This window comes from Lutjanus erythropterus, chromosome 15, assembly GCF_056507025.1.
Source record: "Lutjanus erythropterus isolate fLutEry1 chromosome 15, fLutEry1.hap2, whole genome shotgun sequence".
In the NCBI taxonomy this organism is placed as follows: Eukaryota; Metazoa; Chordata; class Actinopteri; order Lutjaniformes; family Lutjanidae; genus Lutjanus; species Lutjanus erythropterus.
In genome coordinates this window covers 9,720,404-9,747,170 of record NC_139331.1, presented here as the reverse complement: position 1 = coordinate 9,747,170, position 26,767 = coordinate 9,720,404, and the positions used below count along the sequence as shown (strand labels likewise).

The 26,767-nt window shown below is 39.9% G+C and overlaps 1 protein-coding gene across 4 annotated transcripts in view; it reads right to left on the bottom strand.

Annotated features, from left to right (window-relative positions):
- Window positions 1-4,173: 4,173 nt before the first annotated feature.
- cdc42bpab (CDC42 binding protein kinase alpha (DMPK-like) b) overlaps window positions 4,174-26,767 on the bottom strand; it is a 98,393-nt gene continuing 75,799 nt past the window's right edge. The window contains exons 20-45 of one of the 4 annotated variants that reach the window (XM_084737823.1): window positions 24,877-25,001; window positions 23,210-23,315; window positions 22,775-22,923; window positions 22,540-22,631; window positions 21,625-21,701; window positions 21,339-21,386; window positions 19,646-19,684; window positions 18,797-18,916; window positions 18,034-18,117; window positions 17,816-17,921; window positions 17,395-17,531; window positions 16,912-17,051; window positions 15,469-15,550; window positions 15,139-15,358; window positions 14,729-14,791; window positions 14,336-14,589; window positions 14,096-14,220; window positions 12,896-13,110; window positions 12,521-12,618; window positions 12,172-12,256; window positions 11,293-11,416; window positions 10,728-10,845; window positions 9,122-9,239; window positions 8,874-9,031; window positions 7,410-7,484; window positions 4,174-4,332 (exon numbers count right to left, since the gene is read on the bottom strand). In XM_084737823.1, coding sequence (XP_084593949.1) covers window positions 4,201-4,332; window positions 7,410-7,484; window positions 8,874-9,031; window positions 9,122-9,239; window positions 10,728-10,845; window positions 11,293-11,416; window positions 12,172-12,256; window positions 12,521-12,618; window positions 12,896-13,110; window positions 14,096-14,220; window positions 14,336-14,589; window positions 14,729-14,791; window positions 15,139-15,358; window positions 15,469-15,550; window positions 16,912-17,051; window positions 17,395-17,531; window positions 17,816-17,921; window positions 18,034-18,117; window positions 18,797-18,916; window positions 19,646-19,684; window positions 21,339-21,386; window positions 21,625-21,701; window positions 22,540-22,631; window positions 22,775-22,923; window positions 23,210-23,315; window positions 24,877-25,001 — 3,090 coding nt within the window. In that variant the 3' untranslated portion in view covers window positions 4,174-4,200. The remainder of the gene's footprint in view (window positions 4,333-7,409; window positions 7,485-8,873; window positions 9,032-9,121; window positions 9,240-10,727; window positions 10,846-11,292; window positions 11,417-12,171; window positions 12,257-12,520; window positions 12,619-12,895; window positions 13,111-14,095; window positions 14,221-14,335; window positions 14,590-14,728; window positions 14,792-15,138; window positions 15,359-15,468; window positions 15,551-16,911; window positions 17,052-17,394; window positions 17,532-17,815; window positions 17,922-18,033; window positions 18,118-18,796; window positions 18,917-19,645; window positions 19,685-21,338; window positions 21,387-21,624; window positions 21,702-22,539; window positions 22,632-22,774; window positions 22,924-23,209; window positions 23,316-24,876; window positions 25,002-26,767) is intronic. The other 3 variants (XM_084737824.1, XM_084737825.1, XM_084737826.1) reach the window with 3 other exon arrangements.

Sequence of the window (26,767 nt, the reverse complement as noted above, 5' to 3'; positions counted from 1 at the left end):
TACAGAAAAAAAAGCTGAATCCAAACTCCTGCCTTATAACTGTGTGTTCAGACAGAACCTTAAACCAATTTTACAGACAGTGTAGTTGCTTACAGAATCACTCCAAAGATGAAAGTAGATGCATTGAATCTGCTTCATAAACATACTAGTAGGGAAAAAGTAGGGATGAATGATGTGTTTTATATTCAGCCAATACCAATAATTACCTACTTCTTATGGCCAATATCAGTAAGATAACTGATGATTGTACATTTTTGTATTTGAAAAAAACAAAGGTCCATATAACTTGTAGTTTCTGCACAACTGAGGGTAATAAAGGCTTAGCTCTACTGAACAAAGATGGATGACTGATCTGGAATGATATTGCAATTCAGATATGATTCGTGAGAATCAGAAGGAATCTTTTTCTCACTTCATTGAAAATCATTAAAATGTTGGTGAGGATCTGTACCTGCAAGATGTTTTCTGTAGTCTGTAGAATATGATGTGTAGGACAGGACATCTCTGCAGCATGATAATATTTAATTTAAAATGGTGTTTTGACATTCATTTTGCTTTTCACAAATAGTGCACCTATTGTGAATTTAATATTATCAGCTGATGGTCTATCAGCCCCAACAATTAATGTTCAGGAAAAAGGAGGAAAAACTTTCTTGTAACTCAGAGGCTGAGCTGAAAACACAGACATCTGTTGTTAGCTAGCTTCTAGCTCACATACATTTGGTACAGTGGCTGAGGTGAATAAACAAATGCTTCAGCAGTCAGATTTGTGCAAATGATGCAAGGTGAGAATTGGTTTCTGTCTGAACACACATTTACTGTTTGAATAGATGATAGTTCGCCCTTAAATTAGAGTCAAATTCCAAGTAGTTTGTCCTCTTTGAAAATGTGTCCTTAATTGTTTAGCTGCTGTCAAATGATAGACCAACATTTCCTGTAGTGGCAAAACTTGTGTATAGATGTAAAAAAAAACTGAACTTTTGTTGTTCATTTGTAATAAAGTTTTTTTTTAAAGAACAAAAACATTGTTTATGAAGTAATGACCACACAGTCACACACTGGGAGTGTATTTGTAACAGCCCTCCGCTTTATTGAAATACATCGGAGTCAGGTTAATATAATGAGTTCTCCACATAAGTGTGGCAGCCAGTTCCATACATTATTTTTGTTTTGACCTTACACCTTAAATATTTTTTTTTTGTGCAAAAAAGAATCTACATCACCTGTAGTGGGTTATCCTCAGTAAAACGCCCAAACCGTTCAAAAAGGAGCAAGTCCAAGTAAAACAACAAACCAAAAAACAAAAATGATTACATCTATAACATGCAAAACTGTACAAATTATTACAAAGCAATCCTAGAAAATAAAAACAAAAGTGTAATATGATATGAAAGAGCAAAATAATATAGAAGGTACTGTAGATAAGACCTCACTGAAATGCAAAGGCGTTTGAATTTTTTTTAGTTTAGGTTTTCCTTCTCTTTAATGTTACCACTGTGGCACCTGTCACCCTCCACCCCTGAAAACATTTTCTTTTTTTTTACATCTAGTCCTCACCACCTTTTCATCCTGCTGTCTCCACCCTACTGTACACTACAGCCAGTTTCATCTGTCACTCGCTCCATCCGTCCGTCAAACTCACCTCTAACACACCCATTTTCATCTAAATGAAAATAATTCATTGGTTCTGACATTTCCTGAGTTTCTCTTCCCCCTCTCCTTAAAACTGGGATTCAAGGATCAGTTTTCTCTGTACAATATTGGCCGATAATAAAACACCTGGCTACAACAGTTCTCCCGACCCCACCCCCAACCTAATACATTCTACAGATAAACTCCAGCAGGAACTAAAGGAGACTCACTAGCTTAAAATTGTTTCTAAGAGGTGGTTGTTTGGAATAAAACCAGCTTAGTTGCACCGTGGAGCTCCAAACCTCTCCCTCTCGCTTCATATAAAATGGAATAAAAAGCAAAAAAAACAAAAAACACTTGGAATGGGTTGTTTAGAGCTACTTTGTGTTTCAACAGGGGGAATCGACAGGAATGACCACCAAAGTACTTGTTTTTGTTTCCCTTTCGATCAAACAAGGACACTGTGCTGTAGATGAAGAACTCATTTTCCAATAAACAGGCCAGTCCAATAGAACAGGGTGTGGATTCTTCTCACAGATGATACCACATTAGAGTTAATGTCATATTTCAGTTCCCTTACAGTTTTTTTTTTTTTTACCTCAAATCTGCCCTAAAATGCCTTTTTAATCTGTCTGTAAACTGATGTGATGAACAGAGGTAACAGGTTTTTGGCTGTGGACGCTCCACTCTGCAGCCAGGAGCTGCCACCGTAAAATGCTCTTTGAGAGGCCTCTCCACCCTGCCAAACAACAACCGCCTGGAGGAGGAGGGTGTAGACATCCAGCCCTGTTCAATTTACAGACAACAACAGGTCACACTGAGGTTTCACCTAAACAGAAACCAAAGTGCTGACTTTCTCGCAGTGTTTACATTCTCGTTTGAGTGGGGTTTTTTTTAACCAAGAGCTCTTCGGAATATGCAAAGGCTGTCAGAAACACAAAATAAAACCATACAGTCTCCGTCTTGTGTCCATTTTTTTTTTTTTGGTTAAATCGAGCTCATCTTTCCATCCAGATACCACAGTGAGTTTAAACATACAACGATGATTAATGATCGCTGAACCTCTGACAACGGAGAGGTGGAGCAGGACAAGAAGGCATCTGCTGCATAAAAACACCACCTCAAGAGTGTGCGTGGATACATGTGTGATAGGAGGTTTGTGATAAATAAATGCACGTGTTCACTCTACAGTACGGGCAGTAGTGTCGATCCATACATGACTTTTCTTCACTCAGAGTGGGGAAAAATGAAAAGGAAAACAAACACACAATGCGTGTCGTACATACAATATAAAACAAACAAATCTAAAATCAATCGGTAAAAAAAAAAAAATTGGAAAGTGGTTTAAAATGGCTTTTGTGTGAATAATACAACCCCAAAATCACTCAAAAACAAACAATAACAGGAAAATAAAAGTCAAGGAGGATTTTTTTTTCTTTCCCGTGTAGTTCTCTATAGTATTTTCCTTATCATATATTACTCTCTACTTTATGTACATTATTGTGATGGGAAACCTGTGATTGGTCAGTTTGGTTGTACAGCGAAGTGGAACATCTACACTACAAAACGGAGTAGGACACGTCCAGCTGCTGGATGATGTCACTCACACTGGACCAATGAGGAAGAGAGTAGCACAGAGGAGCTGTGGTGATGTCATAGGAGCCGGCATTATTATTATCATCATTATTAACGCTGCTGTTTGTTGATGGTTGAAAATAAAAATATTATAAAGTCACTGCACTTAGTATCTTGAGCAAAAACAAAAAAAGAAAAATCATTGCTTTCCTTTCTATTTTTTTTTTTTTTTTTTTTTTTTTTATTACATTTTGAATTTTCGCAGCACCCAAAGAGAAAGCAACTGAGAGGGAAGTGAGGCGGAGCTTTAACTCCACCCGTCTGATTCAGGCCATGAAGCAAGCCTCCCTTTCCTTGTCTAAGATTGATAAATAAATTAAAATATTGTCCCCTAAAACCCAAAGGGTCCTATGTACAAGTACAAATCATTTTCTCTCAATAATAATCCTCTTCTTTTTTGTTGCATTGTGAGGTTTTTGAGTCTCTGAATGAATCGGAGGGGGCCGTGGACAGAGTAGTGTCAGTTGATAGCACAAAAAAGAGCCGAGACAGGAGGTTTTCATTCCTATATGCCCTTTCTGATTAAACACATGCACACAAGCGCATACAGCTTCTCTCAAACACACACGCGCACACACACACACACACACACACACACACTTGCACCCTCAAACATCAGCGCCCACGTGTACGCTACTGCTATGAACTTCTCCCTCAGAATTTCCCTCAAAGAGACGACGGAGTCTTTCTTAGTGTTTCTGCCCCATCTTGGAAGTACGATGAGAGACAAATCAAGGTTGTGAAGGGACAAATGTTCGTCAGGAGGTGCAGTTCTCTGGGCAGTGAGGAGGATGGGTGGGGGGGGGGTGTTCAGAAAGGATGCGAGAGGCTGCGGTGGAGGAGGAAGGAAGAGGGGGGGTTTGGAGTCCTGTGCTGTCGGTCGGGTCGGTTAAGTCGGTCACTTGGTGGGCGGGGCGAGAGGCCGGCGGAGGCTCATGTGTCCCAGCCCATGCGGTCTGTGCTCTCCAGGGACAGGGACTTGGTCTTGTGTGGGGAGGCCGGACTGGGGGGGCTGCTGAAGGTGGAGCTGTTGGAGGCCGTGGAGTGACGGGGGGAGTCTGAGTCCTGGAGGAGGAGAGGAGAGAGAGAGAGGAGGGGAGAGAGATGAAGAAAAGAGGGGAGTTGGAGATGAAGTGAAGAAAGGGACAGGAAGAAAGTACAGAAATTAAATGATGTAAATTAATCACAGTATCTATAATTTATATTCATGAAAGTGGAGTTTCTGTCTGCGGCTGATAAAGCTTCACAATAAATGACTAAGACAATATTTTAAAACAACTGACTGACTCTGGGATGTTGCCTCTCTGCTCTACATGCAGACTGGGCTGCACAACAAAGATTCATTTAATCTCAGTTAACAAAATGTTACAGTTTGGCAGCAACTAAAAAATCTGTTAAAAGTTTTTTTTCTTAGCCTTTTAGCTTCTAAAAAGTCAAAATGTTGCATGGTTTTCTAGCTACTAACATTTAGTAAGATGTTACACTGTTTTCTTTAGATTATTAGCTATTAAAAAGTTAAAATGTTACATTGCTCTCGGGCTGGTTAACAAAATATTAGTTATTTAGCTGCTAAAATTTAACAAAAAGTTGCACTGATTTCTAGCAACTAAGATTCGACAAAATTACTAGCAACTTAGACAAGAAAACACTAAATTAATACTAAATTATTATTACTAAAAAATTAACAAAATATTAAACGTTTTGCAGGCTTGTTGAAATTTTAGTCTTAATTCATTTTAAGCTAGTTTTTAAGTTTTGGCGTAACATAATTTAAAAAGCAACCCGCAATTCAAAGCCGTTTAAAAATCAGTCCTTGTTGGTGTAATCCAGCCTGAGTAATGCGTATCTGTGATGTCGACTGATGACGCCTCTCTGTTCATTATCAGTGTGGTGTTTGGGATGGAGGACAGACGTTAAGTCAGACTGCATCACGCCGCTCCCACCCCCACCTCGTCTTCCACTACATTCCACATCATCAGCAGATGAACGGCTCAGTTGACCAGAAGTGATCAGCTGAAGGAAAACAAACATGCACGCAGGCCAGAAGATGAGGAGGAGGAGGGTGGATGTGGGTTAAACCTTCATACTGTGCAACACATACAGTATGTGTTGCATCGCCCTTATGTGAGGAAATTTAACCCAAAATAAAAGACATGATACCTGCAACTGCTTCACTCTGAAACAAACTGTACAAGAGAGAGTTTGGTCCAAAGACAGGACATGTATGATCCTCTTTCCAGTTCATTATGTCCTCAGGTTAGAGGATGTAGAATTATCTCATGTGCTGCGTGAATACATGTTTTTCCAGTTCAGCGACTCTGTGCTTCTTTGATGCACAACAATCATCTCCTGTTTGGATCCAATCTAAACCTGCACAAACGTGTGTCTTATAAGCACAGTCACATTCTTCTGTCTAAGTTCTACCATCTAAACATCACATGTTCACACTCAACATCGTAACATGGAAATTCCTACGACAGCACGCACACACACAAGAGCTAACAAATCAATGTAGATGAGCAGTTTTCAGACAGTTTGCTGTTTAAAATGGATGATAGTCTGACTATAACCTCTGCTTTTAGTTTGTACTGGAGGATCACTGCCCAGCTACATTGAGTACAAATCTTGTAGGGGTGCACGATATGGATTTTTTTTTCAGCATAACTGATAACTGATAATTTCACATTTTTTCCATTTTAAAAAGAAATTAATATAACCTGTAGTTTATTGACAGCTGAGGGGAGGAACGGCTTGTATGTAGTGAGGAAAGATGGATGATTTAAAAAACACAATTCTTATTTCCCTTTCATATTCCTGCCTTTTTAAAACCAGGAAGTGAGACAGGGGTCCTTAGGCTATAGCTAACCCTTTTTATGCCTGATTAAATCATGTTTTTGTAAAACTCTGACGGAGTTGACGGAAATCTGGGACACAAATTAAAAGGGCCAACATTTTCATTTAAAAATAGATTTTAAAACAAAGGTGGTTATAATATCACATTTTTATACGTATATTATCAGTAGGTTTTGTTAGTTTTAGATTTTGAAGGATTTTAAATTGTTTGAAATTGGAAATTCTTGTCAGGGATGGGTGTTTTTGGCACAGGGCAAGTTTAGAAATTAAAAACACACTTTCACCAAAAAACTGTAAGTACAGTGTTGGTATTAATATTTTTTTAAGGGTTTTGTTTTGGTAGGACGTGATTTGTCCCAGTTCTCATAAATGTGTGTTTAATATTCCACAGCTCTGAACAAACCAAATCTAACTGACATCACTATTAAAACAAAAACAGTTTCTTTTTTTAGTCCATCAAAAAAACTTTTACCCAAGAATTCAAATTAAAGTGCTTTGATATAATCTATAAAATCACATATTATAATAGTCAAAAACTTTTGGCTAGAATTCCATTATTGAATAATAAATAATCAAATAATTTCCCTTTATCAGTCAATAATTTATAAGCATTGATATTTATCGTGCATCCCTAAATCTTTGTCTATGCAACAATGTATTTAAAAGCACTCAGCCTTTGTACCCACATTAACTCACTCAGTGTCATTTAAACAAGTAAGTGCATCAGAATTCACTCCAAACCATGCAGCTGTTGTGATGTATTCCAGTTTATAATCAGTCACTCTGTCTGGTGATTTATTTGAACATTAAAGACAAAGAAATATAGAGTAGAATAATATAATATGTGCTCAAACCACAGTGGTCTAATTTTTATGGATCCCTCTGGCCTGGTTGTTAAAAACATGGGCAGGCTGTTGGGAGGGGCGGGCTGTGTGGAAGCAGACATGCTTTGTGATTGGCTGTGTGGGCAGCGTATGCAAAATGGCCGGTCGGCAGCGCTGCATCATTAAATCAGCAACCAAAAAATGATGACGGTCGGGTGAGACTGATGGCGCAGCTGATGCTCTGGTGACAGATGTGACGAGCCATCAGCTGCTGCTGCTGCTGCTGACATGACGGAGCTGAGATGATGCAGCGAGGGGCTGTGGGGGGGACTAACAGCATGTGACTGTATATTTGTGTTCTAAATGCACCTCATGCTTGTGTGTTTTCTGCATGTGGGTGCGTATTGGGTGACACGGTGCCTTCAGTTGTGTGTTGGGTGCAGTCGTAGCAGCTGTTGACATTACCTTCATCTTACTAAGCAGGGTCCTTAAAGCCCTTTTCAGATCGGGGGTCTTCTCCGACGGTGAGACTGCCTGCCACTGCAGAGGAGAGTTCAGACTCAGCGCCCAGCCCACAGACAACATGCTGGGGTGGGGGCGGGGAGGGCGAGGCACAGGGTGGAGGAGGGAGGCGAGGAATGGGGCAAAATGGAGCTGACAGCGTCCAGGCTTATGGGCCATGAGGATGGGGAGCCACAGAAAAGATGGCAGGCGTTTGAGGGTGGGTGGGCAGGTGGATGAGGGTAGAAGTTGCCATAACCATACTGCGCTGTAGTTACTGCTGCTGCTACTTGTTTTATTTATGTGAGTGAATTCCACAACCAACTCTATTTAACATATATAGAACCGAAATTGCAGCCATATTTTATGAACAGGAACCCACGTGAGATGATTGTGACAAAATGTCAGCATCACCTGATTACAGTTACATCTTTAAGATGTTACACTGAAATAACAAACACTAGTTTCCTTCAGTAATTTCAGGCAACAACTAAACCCACGCTAAACCTAAAGCAGGTATCATAGGGAGGCATTAACAATCTATAGTGGGAGAGAAGAGAAGGCCACAGGCCTCAGCGAGCTGACTGCGATCACTATAAAGCGCTGACATCACAGGGAGCTAACCAATCAAATCTGTCAGAGAGGTGGGATGAGGTGACAGGCCAGCACCAAAAGGCCGGGATGTTTGTGACAGATGGGATAGAGGGAGTTGATAACTTCATGTCTAGCTGCTACAATCGCATGGCAAGGAAACAATCATGATCTGCATTTGGACTTGTTCATACAAAGCTGATGTTGGGTTGACATTAAAGGGATAGTTTGGATTATTTAAGGTGGGGCTGTAAGTGGTACTTATCAATAGTCAGTGTATTAACAACAGTGGATGATTTCACCCATGGAGTTTGGTTGGTTTGGAGAGAGCTATTTTGACTTGTATAACACAGGTTTCCTGACAGAAATGGCTGTTTGACTGCATGGTAAAGCAGTGAAAATATTCTAAATATAGCATAAACTTAAACTAGTATCGATTCTCTTTGTTAGATGGACCTTTTTTTCAGTGGCTGAGATACAGTTTGTTGCTGACCCTGTCCACTCAGTACATTGTATAGCTTCTGTGCTGGTGCTCCTCTCTGCTTCTTCCATCTCAAAACTAGAGGGGTCTACTGTAGCCAGTACACTGAATATTGATAAGTACCTCTTTGATAGCCAGAACTATCCCTTTAACTCCATATTTGCTACGCAACACTCTGTCCAATCAGAGGTTCTCTGATTTAAACCAACAGTTAGTAGAAACTTAAGTATCCAATTCACACAAGATTAGGAGTTAAGGTGAACTGTACCAAACCTCTCTTACAGAATATTTTACATCAAATGTTTATAGTCAACCGCACATGAAGCTGTATGCTCAGTTTCAATGTATTCACTGACCTCTCTGTCAAACTGTGAGAGTGGAGCGTCACCACAGTCCATGCCTCCTCCAGAGGACAGGGAGCTCTCAGAGGGAGAGGTCATGGTCTGCCGTTTTGATCCGTAGCTCCCTCCTGACAGCTCTCTGCGCAGGGCGCTGCCGTTCTGAGAGGACGAGCCTGGAGGCAGAGGGGGAACAGACATGAAAAAAGATTCACCCCGCAGGGAGAGGGGTCACTGAAGAGGTTTTATGTGCTGCTGTTACTCACGTATGCCCAGTCCACTGCTGGCGCTCATGGAGCGGCCCGGCTCGGCCCGGTTCTTGGTGATGGAGGGGATGCTGACTGAACCGCTGAAGCCCGCGCGGCTCTCCTGAACACGAACGTTCTGGTTTAAACACGCAGACAGAGCAAACACACACGCACAAGACAGAGTGCAGTGCAGGGGACAGGAGTGAGGAGGGTGCAGTTATAAACACGACATGCTCATACAGCTCAACACAAAAGCTCTTAATGTGACTGGACTCTGAGGTCTGGGCAGATAGACAAGCATGCATGGCCTCTACGAACACACAGCAGATCAGAGAGGAGGAGCGAACTTCAGACGAAGGACGATGAGGGTGAGGACGTCCATTAAGTGATTCAACTACAGTAAGCCTCTGAGGTTAGTTTATAAAAAGGAAAACTTCTCTGCTCAGTGTTGGCATGCTACAGGAGACATCAAAGGATAAAGGACAAGGTAGAAGCAACTCTACAAACACACACATCTTAAACAGTCTGAGTGCATCAGTTTTATATGTATACAATATGAGTCTGGGCTTAGTTTGGACACACTTCTAATTCAGTGTTTTTTCTTCTTCTTCTTTTTTTTTTTTTTAATGGATGGTTCAGATTTTTCCAACAGTGTTCATCACTGTCATCACCCCAGAAAGTGGCTACTTTAAACAACCTACATTATCAAAGAGCAAAAGACCATTCACTGTATTTCACAGTTTTGTTGTGTCCAGTATTAATCTACAATGTAGAGAAACAATACAAATCAAGAATTAACATTGAATGAGAAGATGTGGCCAAACTTTTGACCGGTGCTTTATGTTTCTTTGTCCTGTTCAATTTAAGACACTTTAAAGACCATCATGGGTGCAATTTAAGCACTTCACATCCACAGTTGGTGGATGAAAGTATGACAGATATGAAGGAAAATCAGAGTTCCAGAATTTCTCTCAACATAAATGAATTTAAAGGCACTGGGGCCAGACTTATTGGCTCCCTGTGTGAACACAAAACAATATTGGATGATGGCAGATGTTTGCTGTTTTTTATGACACCTTTATGGTTTTTCTGACTTCCCATTCAACTCTAAGGCCTTTATAACCATGTGACTGTTTTCCTTCACAAAGTGCAGTAGGTTTCAAATTTGTTGTGCTCAACAGTCCTCAACCAAGCACTTAATGTGCTGTTCTCGAGCGAAATCTCATTGAACTTAGACTTAATCATATTAGATGAAAGTAACAGAAACACTTTTAGCTCATTACTTCTAGAAGTTGCTTTTTTGTTTTTTTTTTTGATGAGAGGAGACACTTGATGGGTTTAGCTGGCATTAGTAGTTATTGGTTCCACACTGGTTTTGCTTTGAAGTTGTTACCGCATGATTAATACAAATCTGTCTGCAACGGTGAGACTGATTATTGCAACTTTAGAAAAGTAACTTTAACTTCATAATCCAGTCAATTTTAAGAAAACCTATGGCCTAAAATCCAGATTATTGGATTGAATTTTTAAGATGTTAAAGGCCACACAGAAACCCTGTTTCCCTTGTGTTTGTGTGTTTTCTACAGTGTGTGCCTGTGTTGATCAGTATATACAGTGTATGTACCATGGGCAGGTCTTTAAGGATCTGGATCCCGTCTCCTGGTCCCATGTGGGCCACATGGTTGAAGTTGGTGGGGTTGGAGATCAGCTTGTTCCTCATCTCTGGGTCTCGCAGCATCTCTCTGGAAGTACAAACACACACACAAGAGATGAGCAGGAGAGCAAAAAGGCTCAGAGTAACAAAGAGACTGGAACAGACTGAGTGCAGCAGCACACACAGGTACACTAAGTGAAACTAAAATGTGGCTTTAGTCATCCACTCATGTAGTGCTCTCCTCCATTAAACATGAATTCCACCTCAAGGGCAACCTGAAAATAGTTTGCCATTTGTTTCCCCCCCCCAAAATACAACAAAAGGACAGGAAGTAAAAATAAAAAATGAAGAAGAAGCTGAGACTTATCCTGATAACAGAATTGCAAGATAAAATGTAGGGAAGCATTTGGTGAAGGTAGTGAAAAATATTTACTGTGAATACACTGGTCACTAAGAAACAGGCTGAAACCTCCTCTGGTGTTACACATCAAGTGTAAATCTCCAGTCACACTGAAGAGTACTGCAGGTAAAATACCTCCTCTGTTGAAGTCGCTCCTCCTCAGGCACTCTGAAGGAGAAGCGTCTCTTGTTGTTCATGCTGCGCACCATCTGCTTCCTGCTGTTGTCTGACGTCTCCGGGACGACCAGCTCATCACCCTCTGCAAGATCATAACAAAGCCACAGGCATGTTTACATGACTGACTACAAAGTGTTGCAAATTCACTTTGGGTGGCTGAGAGTGGCAAACTTTCTACTGTCACTAAAGCTCCTTTTGTTCTACGAAACATAATAAAGAACAGAGGAGAGGGTAACACTATAATAACCATCATTAATCTGTGACACAAGGATACTTAAACTTTAGTTAATAGTTATTTTACTGTGAAACATTCAAAAAATGTTTATATAAGCTTTATAATACATTTATTTAGTATCTGTGGATTTGCAAATCATTTGGTAATTATTAACAAATATAGATATAGTGTATAAAATATTAGAATATGTACAACAATAAACTATTAGCTTACTAATTTAATCAGAATATGATTGTGATCATCTCTTATCAGTGTGATACAATATATTTTATATAATTATTTATTTATATTACACAAAATAATGAAAGATAACATCAATTATAATATTATTAATTGATAATTAATTCCTAAACATAATTATCATTTGATTGTTAACAGTTAATCACTATAGTATAATTAACTATTAATTTACAATTTATTAATGATAATTATTATAAAGTGTTACCCTGCTGCCTCTATCAGCAGCTGTAAATGCTGCTGGAGCCAGATATCGACCCATTACTCTTCAGACCACAATGGAATAAATTTCAGACTCTCTGGTATCATCCTTGACATTTTTGTAGTTTTAGCTGTGTGATGCTTCACACTTAAAGAATTCTTACCGGCCATCTTGTTTCTAAAGTAGATAAGCCGGACTGTTTCCAGTCCCAGCAGGTTCAGAGAGCCGTCAACATTCAGAGGTCGCACCTAAGGGGGAAGCAGAGAAACCATTCATGACTCCATTTTCAACAATTGATTTATAATCTTCACAAAAATCTACTCTATTACATAAAACCTTAAGTATTCAAGATCTGGATATAATTAATCAATCAACAGAGTAAATCAGGTTATTATGGTGATTAATAAATTGGATTAATTCATGTAATCCACCAGGTGGAGCCAGAGATACACTCTATTGCTGTTGAGGTTTCAGTCATGACATATTCACCACAGACTGTCCACAGCACTGACCTTCTTCAGAGGGATGGTCTGAATCCACTCCATGGTGTTGACGTCAAACACATCGACAGCATTCTCACTGTACACTGACAGGTAGGGGGCGTTGTAGCCTGGACAAAAGGAAACATCATTCGTTGGTTCACTACTTTTAACTGTATTTATGCTTCTGGGATAATTGTTTTATCGTCATGTAAATATTTTTACTGATGTATATTACAGCACACACACAACACAATGTATATGACTGTAGCAATTTCTCTTTTTCAAAAACACCTAAAAATGCAACATTGTTCCTTTGTTGTCTGACAGATATTTGTTATATTATCTCATGACCATCTACCATCTTTGAGCTATCATCATATAAATGAACATGACTCGTGCACTCACAGGCAGCATTGGGAACAGCTGGCCACATCAGCTCCTGCTGACGTGACCTGCGGCCCTGTGAGTCCACATACACTCCGATGGCGCTGAAGCACAGCAGCAGCTCCTTGCTGGAAATCTCCACAGCACACAGGGCATCCAGGCCCTGCTGGGGGATGAAGGCCAGGGTGTGATCCTCGTGATGGAGTAGGCTGACGGGGGACACGTCGCCATGGACACTGTCGACGAATCAGATTTATTGCATTATGATCCTCATTAAATTAAATATGTATACAAACTATTTGTAGTTATTTCAGCTGGTAGTGGTCAAGTATGAATAAAAAACATGAGAACAATCTTAAAAGATATTTCATATTATTTGAAATGGGACTGTGTGAGGTAGAAGCAGAGAGGAATACTACCACAGAGGAAAAGCAATGTACAGCTGTGGACAGGGACAGCAGGAAAACATATTTTAGCTACTTAAGTCCATTCAAAAAACACATTATCAGTTGGTGTTTTGCTATATTTAGAATATTTTCAGCACTTCACCTTGCCATCAGACAGCCTTTTGTGAAAACTGTTAAATAAGCCAAATATCACTCTCTCCAAACCAACCAAACTCCTTTAGGAGAATAGTAATTTTACTTTGCAAAACGCAAGACTTGCTGGTCTACCGCTGCTTTGCTCAGTTAGGTTGTTTATGTCATTGTATGACTCTGGTATTTTAAAAAGTTATCTCAGATTCACCAAAGTCACACAATAACACCAACAAACTCAAAGAGCAAGAATAGCAGTGGTAGAACAGCAGCTCTTGTGCTCTTGGAAGGTAAAATTACTGCTTTTCCTTAAGGAGTCTGGTTGGTTTGAAAAGAGCAATATGTGACTTGTATAACAGTTGTTTCTCATTGTTTCTCTGACAGCAAAGGAAAGCAGTGAAAATATTCTAAATATAGCATACACTTTAAGTGATATTGATTTTTTTGAGATGGGCCTTTTTTAAGTGGCTAAAATACATTTTGGTACTGACCCTGTCCACAACAGTTCCATTGCTTAGATTCCCATTCCAGGACTCCTCTCTGCTTCTTCAAACCAACCTCCATCTAATATAATTAATACACTCAACTCATACGACCCTACTTCAATACAGGAATGGTTATTAAAACCCACTAGCAGAACATCTGTACCACTGTATTTACATCAGTAGAATAACAGGTGGAGTACCTGTAGCGGGTGAAGCCGGACTGATATCCCACATAGAGACGCTCACTAAGCAAACCCATCCACTGAACGGGCCCCGGGGCCTGCAGCTCCCGCAGCCGACGGTGACGTGCTTTACTCTTATTCACCTGGAGAACAGGAGGACAAATTGGAAACTGTTTTTTACAGTAGCAGATTAAATGAAGAAAATATCATAGCAGTCAAATTAGCTTGAATGTAATCATCCGTCAAGTGTTTTCTCACCTCGTAGCAGATGATTTGTCTCTTCATGGCCACGCAGAGGCAGGTGAGAGAGCCATTGCGGACGGGGCCAGAGACGATGGTCTGGCAGCCCTTTGTCTCAGCCAGCTTGTAGGACTCGGTCTCGCGGCCGTCCAGGGCCTGCGTGGGGAAGAGACGGACGTGACGGTTCCTGCCGGAGATGACAGCGAGCAGCTGCTCCTGGGGGATCAGGTCGATGTGGTGCACCTTCTTGTTGTCCCCCACCCGGATTATTTCTAAGGGAGTGGATGAAGACAAGGGGATCAAGATCATCAATCCTGGACTTTTAGTAGCGACACATTTAAAAACAGCATCAGGGGTGAAACCAAACAAGTGAACCACGAAACAGAGCAGATCTTAAAAAGTGGATCTTACCATCTTTGGTGACATGGATGACAAAAAGGCCTTCCTCGTTGCCCAGGGCGACACGCTCATGATCTGTGTGCAGAAAAAATGAAGTGAGATGGCCATTTCAGAGCAAGGTAAGGGGACAGAAACAGGTGCTCTGGGCAGAAAATGTTCCAATCAGCAAGTTTCTATTTTCATAACATGGTGAAAACCAAACTGCCGGGCTCAGAGAGCTCCTCTCGTCTAAATGCTGTAAAAAATATCTCCATCCGAAACTCTCCAACTCTCCTACTCCAACAACAAACTAAACTAAGGATTTACTTTTGAGATAATCAGGGATCTTGATTAGCAGAGACATATTTTAATTTCAACCTCTGCCAGTCTGTTCAGTGACTCTCTGTGTTTTCCAAGCAGGAGGGTGAGTGTACGGGGCCCACCTATGATAGCAGCAGACTGTGTCGTCTTGATGAGCGGCAGGGTGCTGTCATAGGCCTCCTTGGGGACGTAGACAAATCGCTCCTTGAGCTTGTTCTTCTTGAGGATGCGATGGAGCTCATTGAGGAGGCCCACCCACTTATTCCTCTCCTGATCGCTGTCTGCCAGGATCAGGATAGAGGGTTTGTGGCTGCTGGAGGGGGAGAGCTGGGACGCCGTCACCTGAGGAGAGAGGAGGGACAGGTCAAAGGTCACACTAGTGTTGAAGTATAGTATTTTGGAATTAAGCAGTACTTAGACTGTTGTGGTTACAGACAATGAAGAGCACTTACTCTGAATATACAGGGGATGTCTTTGCGACTGGCATGGATGACATCAGAGGCCAGGACAGAACTGACTGAAAACTCTTCATCCCTGAAAGACAGGATTGAGATCACAAGTGAGACATGTGGGAGCTAGAGCTACAACAACTCATCTATTATTCTATTAGTTGAGCAGAGAAAATTAATCAGTGACTATTTTGTACTCAATTGTTTCAGTCATTTTTTCTAGTCAGACATAACAAGCATATTATCATATAAGACATTACCATAGTCTCTGGGAAATTGTGACTCACATTTTTGCTCTATTTTTTCTTATGTTTCACAGACTAAACGATTAATCAATTCAACTAAAAAATAATGCAGAGATTTATCCACTGAAAGTAAACATATTACAATTAAAATTCCAGAACAAACAGAGATTCAATAAAGAAAATTATTACTCTTTCTCTCTGACTTGTTTTGATGAAAATGTACTCATCTACAACATTGATGATACAATTTATAAAGATGTACTCAGACAGACTCCATGTTTTGATCATGTTTACTGTTTACGTGTTAACTTTTTAATGAGTTTTACTGAAGTACACTATTTCTTTCCATACAGCCATTTCAAACAACATAAACCTCCCAAAAATCTTTTAATAGTGATAAACACATTGAATATTGACTAATACTCACATATGATATAAAGGCAAATTAATGGAGAATGCAAGGGCCCTCAGTACTGTATGAGCTATCAGTACTTAAATACAGCCACCAGATGGCAACAAAGAGCCAGAGCTGCTGCCAGTGGATTGCAGTCTGGTTGATGGTTTTAACTTTCAGTACATAAATAAATAACTAAAATCTGCCATGTTGGTGAAAATAATAAAAGCCATGGTGAAATACTGTCACAAGAAAATAGATTAATGTCAGTGTGACTGTAAAATGTGAAGTGTGACTGCTACGTTTCCCTGGAAATAGTGGATATTGTGTTGTTTCAACTGTGGTGTATTAAAGGCAATTGAAAAACTTGTGACTTGAGACCGACAAAAAAATTTTTCCTGGATCTTTTGAAGACAACTTAATCGTTAAAATCCCTCCTAATAAGACACAGTTTAGACAAAATACAGTTGTTATGCTAGGATTCTGAAAGCTTAAGACCCAGTGTTTAGTAGTATAACAGCATAACATCCATATCTTCTATCAACAGACCATCATCTATCACAATTTTTTTTGTAACTGTGACACATGGGCAGCCACAGTAAAATTAATCAACAATGAAAATAATCATTGGTTGTAGCCCAGCAACACAACATCACTGTTAGTAGAATCCATTACCTCTAATTTGTTAACTTGTTCTATTGTTTGTTTGCAGAACACAATAAACAATCTTGGACTGAAGACACAGGTGAATAACCAGAATACTCAGATGTAATGAGAGTATAAGTAGACTTTCGAGATGTCTCTTACCTCATATCTATGACTTGACTGACTACTACACTTGGTTGCGTAGCTTTTCCTTCTCCCAATTCATAGAGGAACAGTTTGAAGTCACACACCACAGCCATCGCCCTCTGCCAACCCTTCTTCACCCCAGTTGGTTTAGGCACCTAAACAAAGACACGGATTAGTGATAGAATACATGGACCTGTACCAAAGCTATGAGTTAAAATACCCTCCACAGTCTTGGCACTGTAAAAGCTGCCAACTCAGAACTATATAAAAATATATAAAAACAAATTTGTCCTAAAATCCAAGTGTCCACCAAATATTTACCTCTGCACTGGTTCATAAAGAAAGCAAGAAGACTGAAAGACAAAGTCTATTTGGTTTCAGCTGAGGTAAACAACACAGAAACTCAGGCTTGTCTCAAGGTCTGCAAACATCTGAATTGTTTTCAACTGACTATTCAATTCACCAGAGACAACTGAGGCCTCTGTCAGTCTGACTCACCCTGACGTGCCCTTCATACGCAGTACCAATCCCCCTCTGAGGGTCGATACCCAGCGGGCCCTTGGTCTGGTCCTGGGGCACAGGACACACAGCTGGAGCCTTGTCCGCACAGGTTACATGGCAGGAGAAGTTACACACTAGACAAGGAGACAAGACAAAAACAAAAACGAGATTTGACTGCTAAGTATCAGATATTAAAATCAGTGAAAAGTCAAACAAGCTTTGTAGTCTAAATCCCAAGTTTAATGAACATTTGTTAAGCTTTTACATCAGAATATATAAACTGAAATCATTATAGTAAAACAATATGCAGGTTTTGGGTGTTAAAGTGATTCAATGGTGTCTGTGGGTTAAATTAGAGTTAGCAGAACACAGATCCCATCATCTACTTTCCTTCACCTTCTGCTGTTCCTGTCCTTACCTTCACAGGTACAACCTTGACGTATGAGCCCCACCATGAGGGAAGTGCACTGGTTACACTTAGTGGGTGTGTTGAATGACTTCACCACAAACTGATGTGCTTTTGGCTGTGGAGTGAATGAATGAGTAAACATGAATGAGCAAGAGAGGCATAACCACTGGTTATAATGTGAAATGAGACCGTCCAACAATGAAGTGTGATCCCACAGAACATCTAACCTTAGGTGAGGAGCGCCCAATGCTGCCGTACCCTCCTGAGCGCATGGTGGGGGTCTGGACTGCACGGGGAGGATGGTCTATCAACTGCATGACAGAACACACACACAAAATCAAACATCAATGTCAAAACTATATATCACAGTCAGGGTATAACATAAAGAAATAATATGGTTTCACACAGGCTCATGTTAGTGGAATATGAACGAGGTGATTGCCTGTATTTGCTTATTTTCTGTTTACACCCATAAACTTCTACTAGTTTTAGGATGACTTCATTATTACTTTTTTTTTTTGAGGAACTTGCAAGTCATATCTGCTCCCAATGCGGTTCCCAATCAGGACCACTGGAATTTACTTGCATCACCATATTTGTCAACAGTGTGACAACACACTAAGTTCAGTTTAGATTGGAATCTACTGCTGGCCTCAATGTTCTCCTTTCTTTTTATTTCTACTGCTCGCATTTCTCCATAATTGAGTTACTTGCAATTCACAAGGTCTGACCTATTTGACAAGCTCAGTATTGTGAGTTGCTCTGACTAACAGTTTCAGCTGAAAATTGTCAATTGAATTGATATGGAGAATGTCCGGAGACTTTTTTCCCCCCCTTGTTCCTCAACATGCCAGACATGCACATGCCATGTTCAGAGGGAGGCTCCTGATCAGGCTTTCTAAGTGGTGACATCAGGAATGCAAATTCCATCTGATGAGCCTCCATACAAAAACATGTGTCTGTCTTGTCCAGATTGAGGGACTGTCTGACCTCTATGGGCTCCATATCACTAGCCATGGAGGGTGACCGTGAGCGGGACTTGAGGTGGGCCTTAGGGTCATCTTCCCGGGAAGGGGTATTGGAGGGGGTGAAGTTATCCATAGAGTCCACCTGAGGAAACATAGGCAGGATGGAGGAGCAGGAGAGAACACAGTAACAAAGGATAAATGAGAAAAAAAGGACAAAAACAAAGAGATAGAGGTATGATAGAAGAGGATGGGAGGAAGAAAGGAGGATGAGGAAAGAGAAGAATAAGGTGGTGATGAGGCAGATATGAGGAGGAAGGGAAGGAGACAGAGAGAAAGAGGCAGACTGTTAGTTCAACAAAACAAACAGAGAACAATATACAGCAACCATACTAAGAGAAAAGGGCAGTGCCACAGTATACAAATGTGAAACAGATATTGTGGTCAAGATATGTGGTAATCATATCCACTGGACTTTCAAAGCTACAGAGGAAAGCTGACCACAAATGTACTGTAACCCACGCATCATAACACATGGGAACACATCACAGCCCAATGACCATGCTCATTTTATACACCACAAGCGTACACCATACACCATGCTTGGCCATTCACAAAGCTCCACTGAAGAACAAAAAGAAAAAGACACCAGGCAACACATATAGCAGTACCCAATGTATTTAAAAATATAAAATCCAACACATGAATGCCTTTGACAATACAAAGTTTTTCAGAACCCCTGCCATGCAATCAGACAGCCACAATAAACATACACAGGAAATGCACACACAGATTAAACATCAATGTGACAAGGACAGCACAGCACATTTAAGAAAGGCTCAATGAGATCACAGAGCGCAGTGATGGTGCTTACACGTCTGCCTTTGCTAGCTGGGCCAACGGATGGCGAGCGCTTCAGTGGCAGGAGAGGCAGAGAGTGGCAGAGACACAGAGATGAGTGAATATCAGAAAGGCTGTCTAACAGAGCTGAAAACGCATATTTAAACAGACTGAGGGAGAAACATGAAAACAGTAATATAGACCTGTATTACATTAAACCAGTGGTTCCCAACCTTTTTTATTTGATGCAGGGTTGCCCCCACATCAAATATCAGATGAACTCAAGTACTTCTTTCATGGGCACCAATCCTGTTCTTATATATGGATCATAAACTGGATGTTATTTAACATGAGTAATTTGTTTAGTTTATTAGTTTATTTGTAAGGGACAAGCGCAGACAAACATTGACAGTGGCAGAAGCAGTGTCTGATGTACAAAAGCTTATTTCAAAAACCTGTCCCTTGATGGGCATTGATAGTTCAAGAAACTGTTAAAATTACATGACATGATAGTGGATACTCTTCTAATATTTCTAATATAACCAACCACTGCTGATTTTTCTCTGAGCTAATTATCAACGGCTTATCTGTTAATTCAAGCTAACTATCAACTGTTTACTTTTAGCCAGTTCTATCAAAAGTTTATCCACTACTTTTAGCTAACTCTATCAAGTGTCTATCCATTACTTTGCTAAGTCCTTCACCTGTTTATCAATTAATGTTCTTTATAGCTATTTTTCTGTCATTTTAGGCTAACTATCTTCATCTTTAACTATCTAATTCAACCATTAATCTCTTACTTTTAGCTAACAATTTTAACTTCTGTTTACTTGCTTACTAGTTTTCACACACTCACCTGCATCACATGATGTTAATGTGCTGGAACTGACTCAGGTTCTAGGCAGCTTGCCTGTTACTGCAAATTTACTAAAGATAACAGCCGATTTGTAATCCTACATGGTGGTTTATTTGTCCTGTAAAACAAATATGTTGAAGTTCTTCTTTAGTAATATCATAAAGTCTATATTTTTAGTTGAATTAGTTTAGATCAGCTGTGTTAATCAGTTGAGTGACATGCCCCCCACAACTGCACAAGTTAACACCCCTGGTTGGGAATCACTGTGTTGGGCTACTGTATGTTCACTGAATGTTCACCAGGGTTGAACTGAGGTCAGAGACTGAGGAAGGTGGATGGGTACAAATGGAAAAAATACACATGGTGGTGGGAAGGGAGCGGCTGGGAAAGTCAGTACAGAGCACAACTCAAGTTCTCTTACTGTTAAAAATAAAACCTGATTAACAAAAGATGAAGGGGCATATGAGAGATTTATGAAAATGCACCAAGTACTTTGTGGTTCTGATCAACTCAAGTTGTAGCACTAGAAAGCCAAAGTAGAGCCATTCAAATAGCCCACTAGCCTACATGGACTAGCAAGCAACTGAATAAAAGAGCAGGACACTGCAAAAATCAATCAAGTATTATGCAGTAGAAGCAAGTGAATCATCATCATCATCTAGACTGTGTTAAAATGACAGCCCTGACATTTTTGCAGTGGTTATGCTCCTCTTCACAGTTACTCTGATGCACAGGCACAAACTCACAGACGCAATATGTATACACAGATCTACACTGTTGTTCTCAGCTAGTAAAACTCTCAGAGTCCTACAGCATACAGCTACTGTTACATACACACACATGGACCTCCGCCTAACCAAGAGAAACTTACGTCTTCCCAAAACTCAATTAAAGAAGATGAGGATGAGGAATAAGAGTCCTGATGTACCAGAGAATGAAGCAAGGAAACAACCAAAAAGATAAAACAAAAATAAAGATTCTTGTGAACAAAAAACACTAAAAGCATGAAGAAAAAGCACAGATATAATTAAATGAACTGCAGATTTATGATTTCCAAGTTGATCATGGTCAAACATTCATTTCAGACAGATATATGGTTGCTCAAATAAGCAACATTTGAATCAGTCCCTATGAGGCTTTCTTTTGTCAATACTTACATCAAACTGGTCGAGCGCTGAGGTGGGGGCGTTGAGAAAAGCCAAGAAGGAATTCTGGGAATCCTGGTGCTTGACACCTACAGACACAGAACAAATAACACAACCGTGGTTAAGTACCTGATATTAAAACATCAAAGGGTGACTTAAACACAATGAGTCACAGGACTGTTTCTAAGAACTGAGGGGTGTTTCATATGACCTCAGAAACAATACATTTTCATGTACACAGCACATGATTTTATTTCTCAAATATGGCTGCTGACGCAAAACCTTCTAATTTGGCTCCGTGGTTGTAATTATCCCTCTTTCATAATGATAATCTCTCACAAGACGTTTCACAGTGTCCAGTCAACCATCAGCATGGAATGTATATAGAGAAACTGAACATTTAAATAACAGTTTAATCTCAAATATTTTTGAAAGAATGTAAAATTGTATTTGAAGTTCTCCAATGGTGCTTACAGGCTGAGAGATTTATTTTTATAAGCTCATTGCAGTCGCACTGTGCAACGTGGATCTAATAAACTTGGGTATGACATCAAGTTTGATGTCTGTGGACCTTGCGATGATGATGATGCAGCAACAGTCACATTGTGAGATGGTTATTCTAAATTGTCCCAGACTATATTTGGTCAAAAGACCGTGAGAATGGTTGTCTTTGAACCTCTCTCACAGTGCAACAGTGGAACGACACAATCAAAGACTGTCATGTTTCTCTCATGATGGTTGTCTTTCATCTGGGACAGCCCAAAATCACAGTGTATAACCAACTTAAGACCACTGTGTTTGGGAAATTAATCAATAGCAATGGTAAAAGTGTCTTTTTGTTTGCACCAAGTTGGAACAAGCACTTTAGGAGTATATTAGCGACTGACAAGAAAACAGAAAGGCAATTTGAGAGATTCTCAGTCGTACCCCTTCGTAGCCGCAGCTCCTCTGTCTCTTTCTTCAGCCTCTCGATCTCAGCTAGGAGGTCCTGGTTTTTACTTTCCACTTCCTGCAGTTTACTGGTGGATCAGAGACAATAATGCATCAAATACTATCCAGAGGTTTGTGAAAATTTTTGAGAAATGTTTTCAGTGAAAAATAGTAAAAAAAAAAAAAAAGAAAAGAAAAAAATAATTCATCTGTTGTTATGAATTATCCATACCATTCTGTGGAAATGTTGTTGGCCTTGACCTTGTTCAGTTCATCCTGGATGCTCTGCTTGGCTCTGATCTCAGCATCCAGGGCCGACTGCAGCTCCAGACGGGCCGACATGTCCAGCTTGGCAAAACGCCGCATCTTCCATGGCATGTCCTGAAATAGAAAAAAAATTAGTAAATAAAACAGTGAAAGGTGGAGTTTATGATCCCTATCTACTATTCCTATGGTTTAGACTTGTATGTCAATATGGCAAATGTAAACAAATGCAAAATAAGTAATAATGACTTCATCTTACTTAACAATCAATTAATCAACCAAGAAGAATAAAATGCATTAATTTCACACTTCATAGTCACAGACTACTTGCATCTATATATAGAGGAATTTCAATTGACTACAGTAGTTGTAAACAGTGTTTGTATGTGTGTGTTTGTTTCACCGTGGCTCTCGCTCCCAGGCTGGTGCTTCTCAGTCCCTCCAGCTCTTCTGTCATCTTAGTGGCCAGAGCCTGCAGGTAGCCTCGAGCATCCTTCTCATCACTCACCCTGCAGCAAAAACACACAAATGCACATATTTGCATTACTATACATGGAAAGACACCCCAAAGACCTACATTCACCCATACTCATGAAAACTAAGAGCCTGAAACAAAACCTAATAATGGTCTTGAATGTTTATTAACATATTAAAGCAGTGTCTCACACTTAAATTACTTGGGAGCCTTGATGAAGGTATTTTAACCTTAAGAAAACACAACAGTATTGTATTCCCTTTAAATGCTTATCATTACTTCCACATCATTAACTTCACACAAACCTAAACAGACTCAAATATACACTGACTTTCACCTGTGCAGATATTTAACACTGTAGCTGGACACAATCTTCAAATTTAAAAAGAAAAAAAAGGACTCGAGTACCATTAAGGATATTTCACCCTTAGAGTGTTCCTACTTCCTATTTTATCCACTGCAGTAGTTCAACATCTCCACCAGGGGGCAACATTAATCACCAAACTCTTAAAAATGCATTCCAGACTCAACATTTGTATGTGCATGTTTGGAATGTGAGTATGTGCATTGGTGTTTCTGTGTCTGGATGGTTGTATCGTGTGTGCATGTGTGCGTATGTGTGTGTGTGTGTGTGTGTGTGTGCACGCGCACATGTGTGCGTGTGTGCGCGCGCTCACACTTGTGGTATGTGTGTTATGTGAGGACTGCTGGCTTGTCCAACAGAGGGAAGCCGAGCAGCTGGCGAGGTGTCAGCTGCAATGGGAAGTGATCTGAGAGGAAGGGAGGGTCAAGTAGCTCTAAGATCTTCAGAGGCATGTGAGAAATGCTGCAGTTATACTGTACAGGAAAGCTGATACAATACTAGAGAACATAGGAGTGTATGTGAGTGTCTGTGTGCATTTTAGACTGAATACAGCTGTGTCTCGGTTTGTGCTATAGCATCAGTGGCAAAGTATATGCTCAGCTAGTATTGAGGACATGTGAGATCTACGATGTGCATGTGTGTTAATTTCAGTGATGCATCACTTTGTCATAGTTTTCATCGACAACACCTTTTCACTGACAAAGATGATAACCAAATGAAAAAAAACAATTTATAGTGAAAAATAATGATGAAATCTAGTGACATGTTTTACTTTTTATTTGACTAAAACTTTTAGTTCACTAAAATCTTAGAATATTCACTCAAACAAAGCTAATTTTAGTTAACTAAAATATTACAGTATTTAATTAACAAAAAACAGATTTAGTTTACTAAAATCTTAAGATATTTTAGTCAACTAAAACTAGGTTTAGTCGACTATAATCTTACAATATTTAGTCAATTTAAACTAGATGTAGTTGACTGAAATCTTACGATTTTTGGTCACCTAAAACCAGATTTAGTTGATTATAATCATATGATCAATCTTTTGGTCAACTAAACTAGATTTAGTGGACTGAAATCTTATGATACTTAGTCAACTAACACTAGACTAAAAATAAAACAATTCAGGTGACTAAAATATGACTCAAACTAAATTAGATTTTAGTTAAAATACTATGTTTAAAACCAAATCAAAAACTGCAAAGTCAAAATGAACACTGCTGCTCACCATTGGATGATTTCTGTGATCTGGGCCTCCCAGTGAGCTACACTCTCCTTTTTGTCAGCCAGCTCCCTCATCTCTTCCTCCAGTTGCCTATTAGTGCCGCTCACCTTGTCAAACATGCTGGTAAGCTGAAGGGATACGCACACAGACACACACAAGCAAAGAAAACAGATCATATTAAACACCATGGAGTTGTGAAGCTGTCATTAGGAAGTATGACACCTGGTAAATGGATTCAAATATATATATATACTGTATATAGACACCACAACATTATGTTTGAAAACAGTATTAATGTGTAATGAGTATAACAGTTTCTACAGAACTACAAGCAACGGCACTCAGGCTTGAATGTGACGACTGGTTCAATATGTGAAATGAATCATTGTATTGTTGGAAGTTATGACAGATTTTATGATTCAACTCACAGATGCTCAACCGCACTCAAAAACAGCACTGCTAAGGAGGTGTGTGGACTCACATTCACACACCTACAAAGAAACAAGGAGGGTGATTAATCTTAAAAAAGTTTCCCTGAATCCTTTAATATTAGAGGTGTGTGCAAAGACGTAACCATAATGACATCATTACAAGTCTCAAGCTGCCTTATTGTCTGCTTAAATAGCTCACTTTGTGGGCACATTTTTGGCGTCTTGCAACTATCAAGACTATGATGTAATGAGTGAGCTAAGACAGTAATTTAAGATTGTTTTGCAATTGCTTTCCAATCCTGAAGCTGGCTGCCAGCAAATGTTTGGCACATCTGTGAGGACGGTCGAGGTCACAAAATAATGTCAGAGTTGTGGAAAAGGCTACAAGCCACTGAAATAAATACTGGCTTAATACTTTTTCAGCATGTACTGTTACTCTTTGGATTTTAATTCCACTGAATGACATATACTTTACTCTGTAGTGAGCTGCCAGTGATGAAACCACTCCATATATGGCAGAATGTAGATCTAACAGGAGTCTGGAAGAGACACCACACCTCAACAGAAACACATTGTACAATATGGGTTGGCTCAAGGAGGATTTGATTCATATCTGCTGACATGTTAACAACAATAGAAACCTCTCTTGCACAATGACCCAAGTGTCTCTTGACTTTTTTGACTTGCATCAAAATTACAAGCAAGTCAGTGGATCATGTTTCAAAATTATTCTCCCATGCCCATTTGTGGCTCACCAACTTTCTTATATTTTACCAGCTGGAGTAATTTGTCATGATACCTACAATTCAGTAGTTGCTAGAAAATTGTACCAGTTCAATAACTACATCACAGTCTTTACACAGGTCAGTGAGCAGGTGTACAGCCTGAGATTAACATCTGACAGCTTGACGTTAACAGTAATGGAATGTAATATCTCAATGACTAGTCTTTTTTTTTTTCAAGGTGCTATTTGGCATCTATGTTTATCTCAAACCGCTAAGCACTGGCAACTACTTTCTTCAGGTCCCCAGATTTGAAAACTGACACTGCTAAACTTGTTTTAAGTTTTTTCCTGCCTCTTCTCAGCTGCAGGATTTGAAGCTCAGCAGTGTGAAATAATTCTTTTTACTTGTAGGTGACCTTTTTCTGGATGAAAAGCACCTGCAAATTGGGTGCCCTGATAGCTCAGTTGGTAGAGCACGCAGCCTGTGTACTGAGGCTGAGTCCTCTGCAACAGCTGTGGGTTTGGTTGCAGCCTATGGCCCTTTGCTGCATGTCCTCCCCCGATTCTCTCTCCCCCTTTCTTGTCATATCCTCACAGCTGTCCTATCAATTAAGCCCTAAAAAAACCCGCAAATGGAGCAGAACATGTAGCTTCATTTTGGGAGATCAATTTAGCTAATGTTCAACATGAGAAATGTCGCCAAAACAGCCTAAAAATATTGGATTGGGTAACGGCGAGA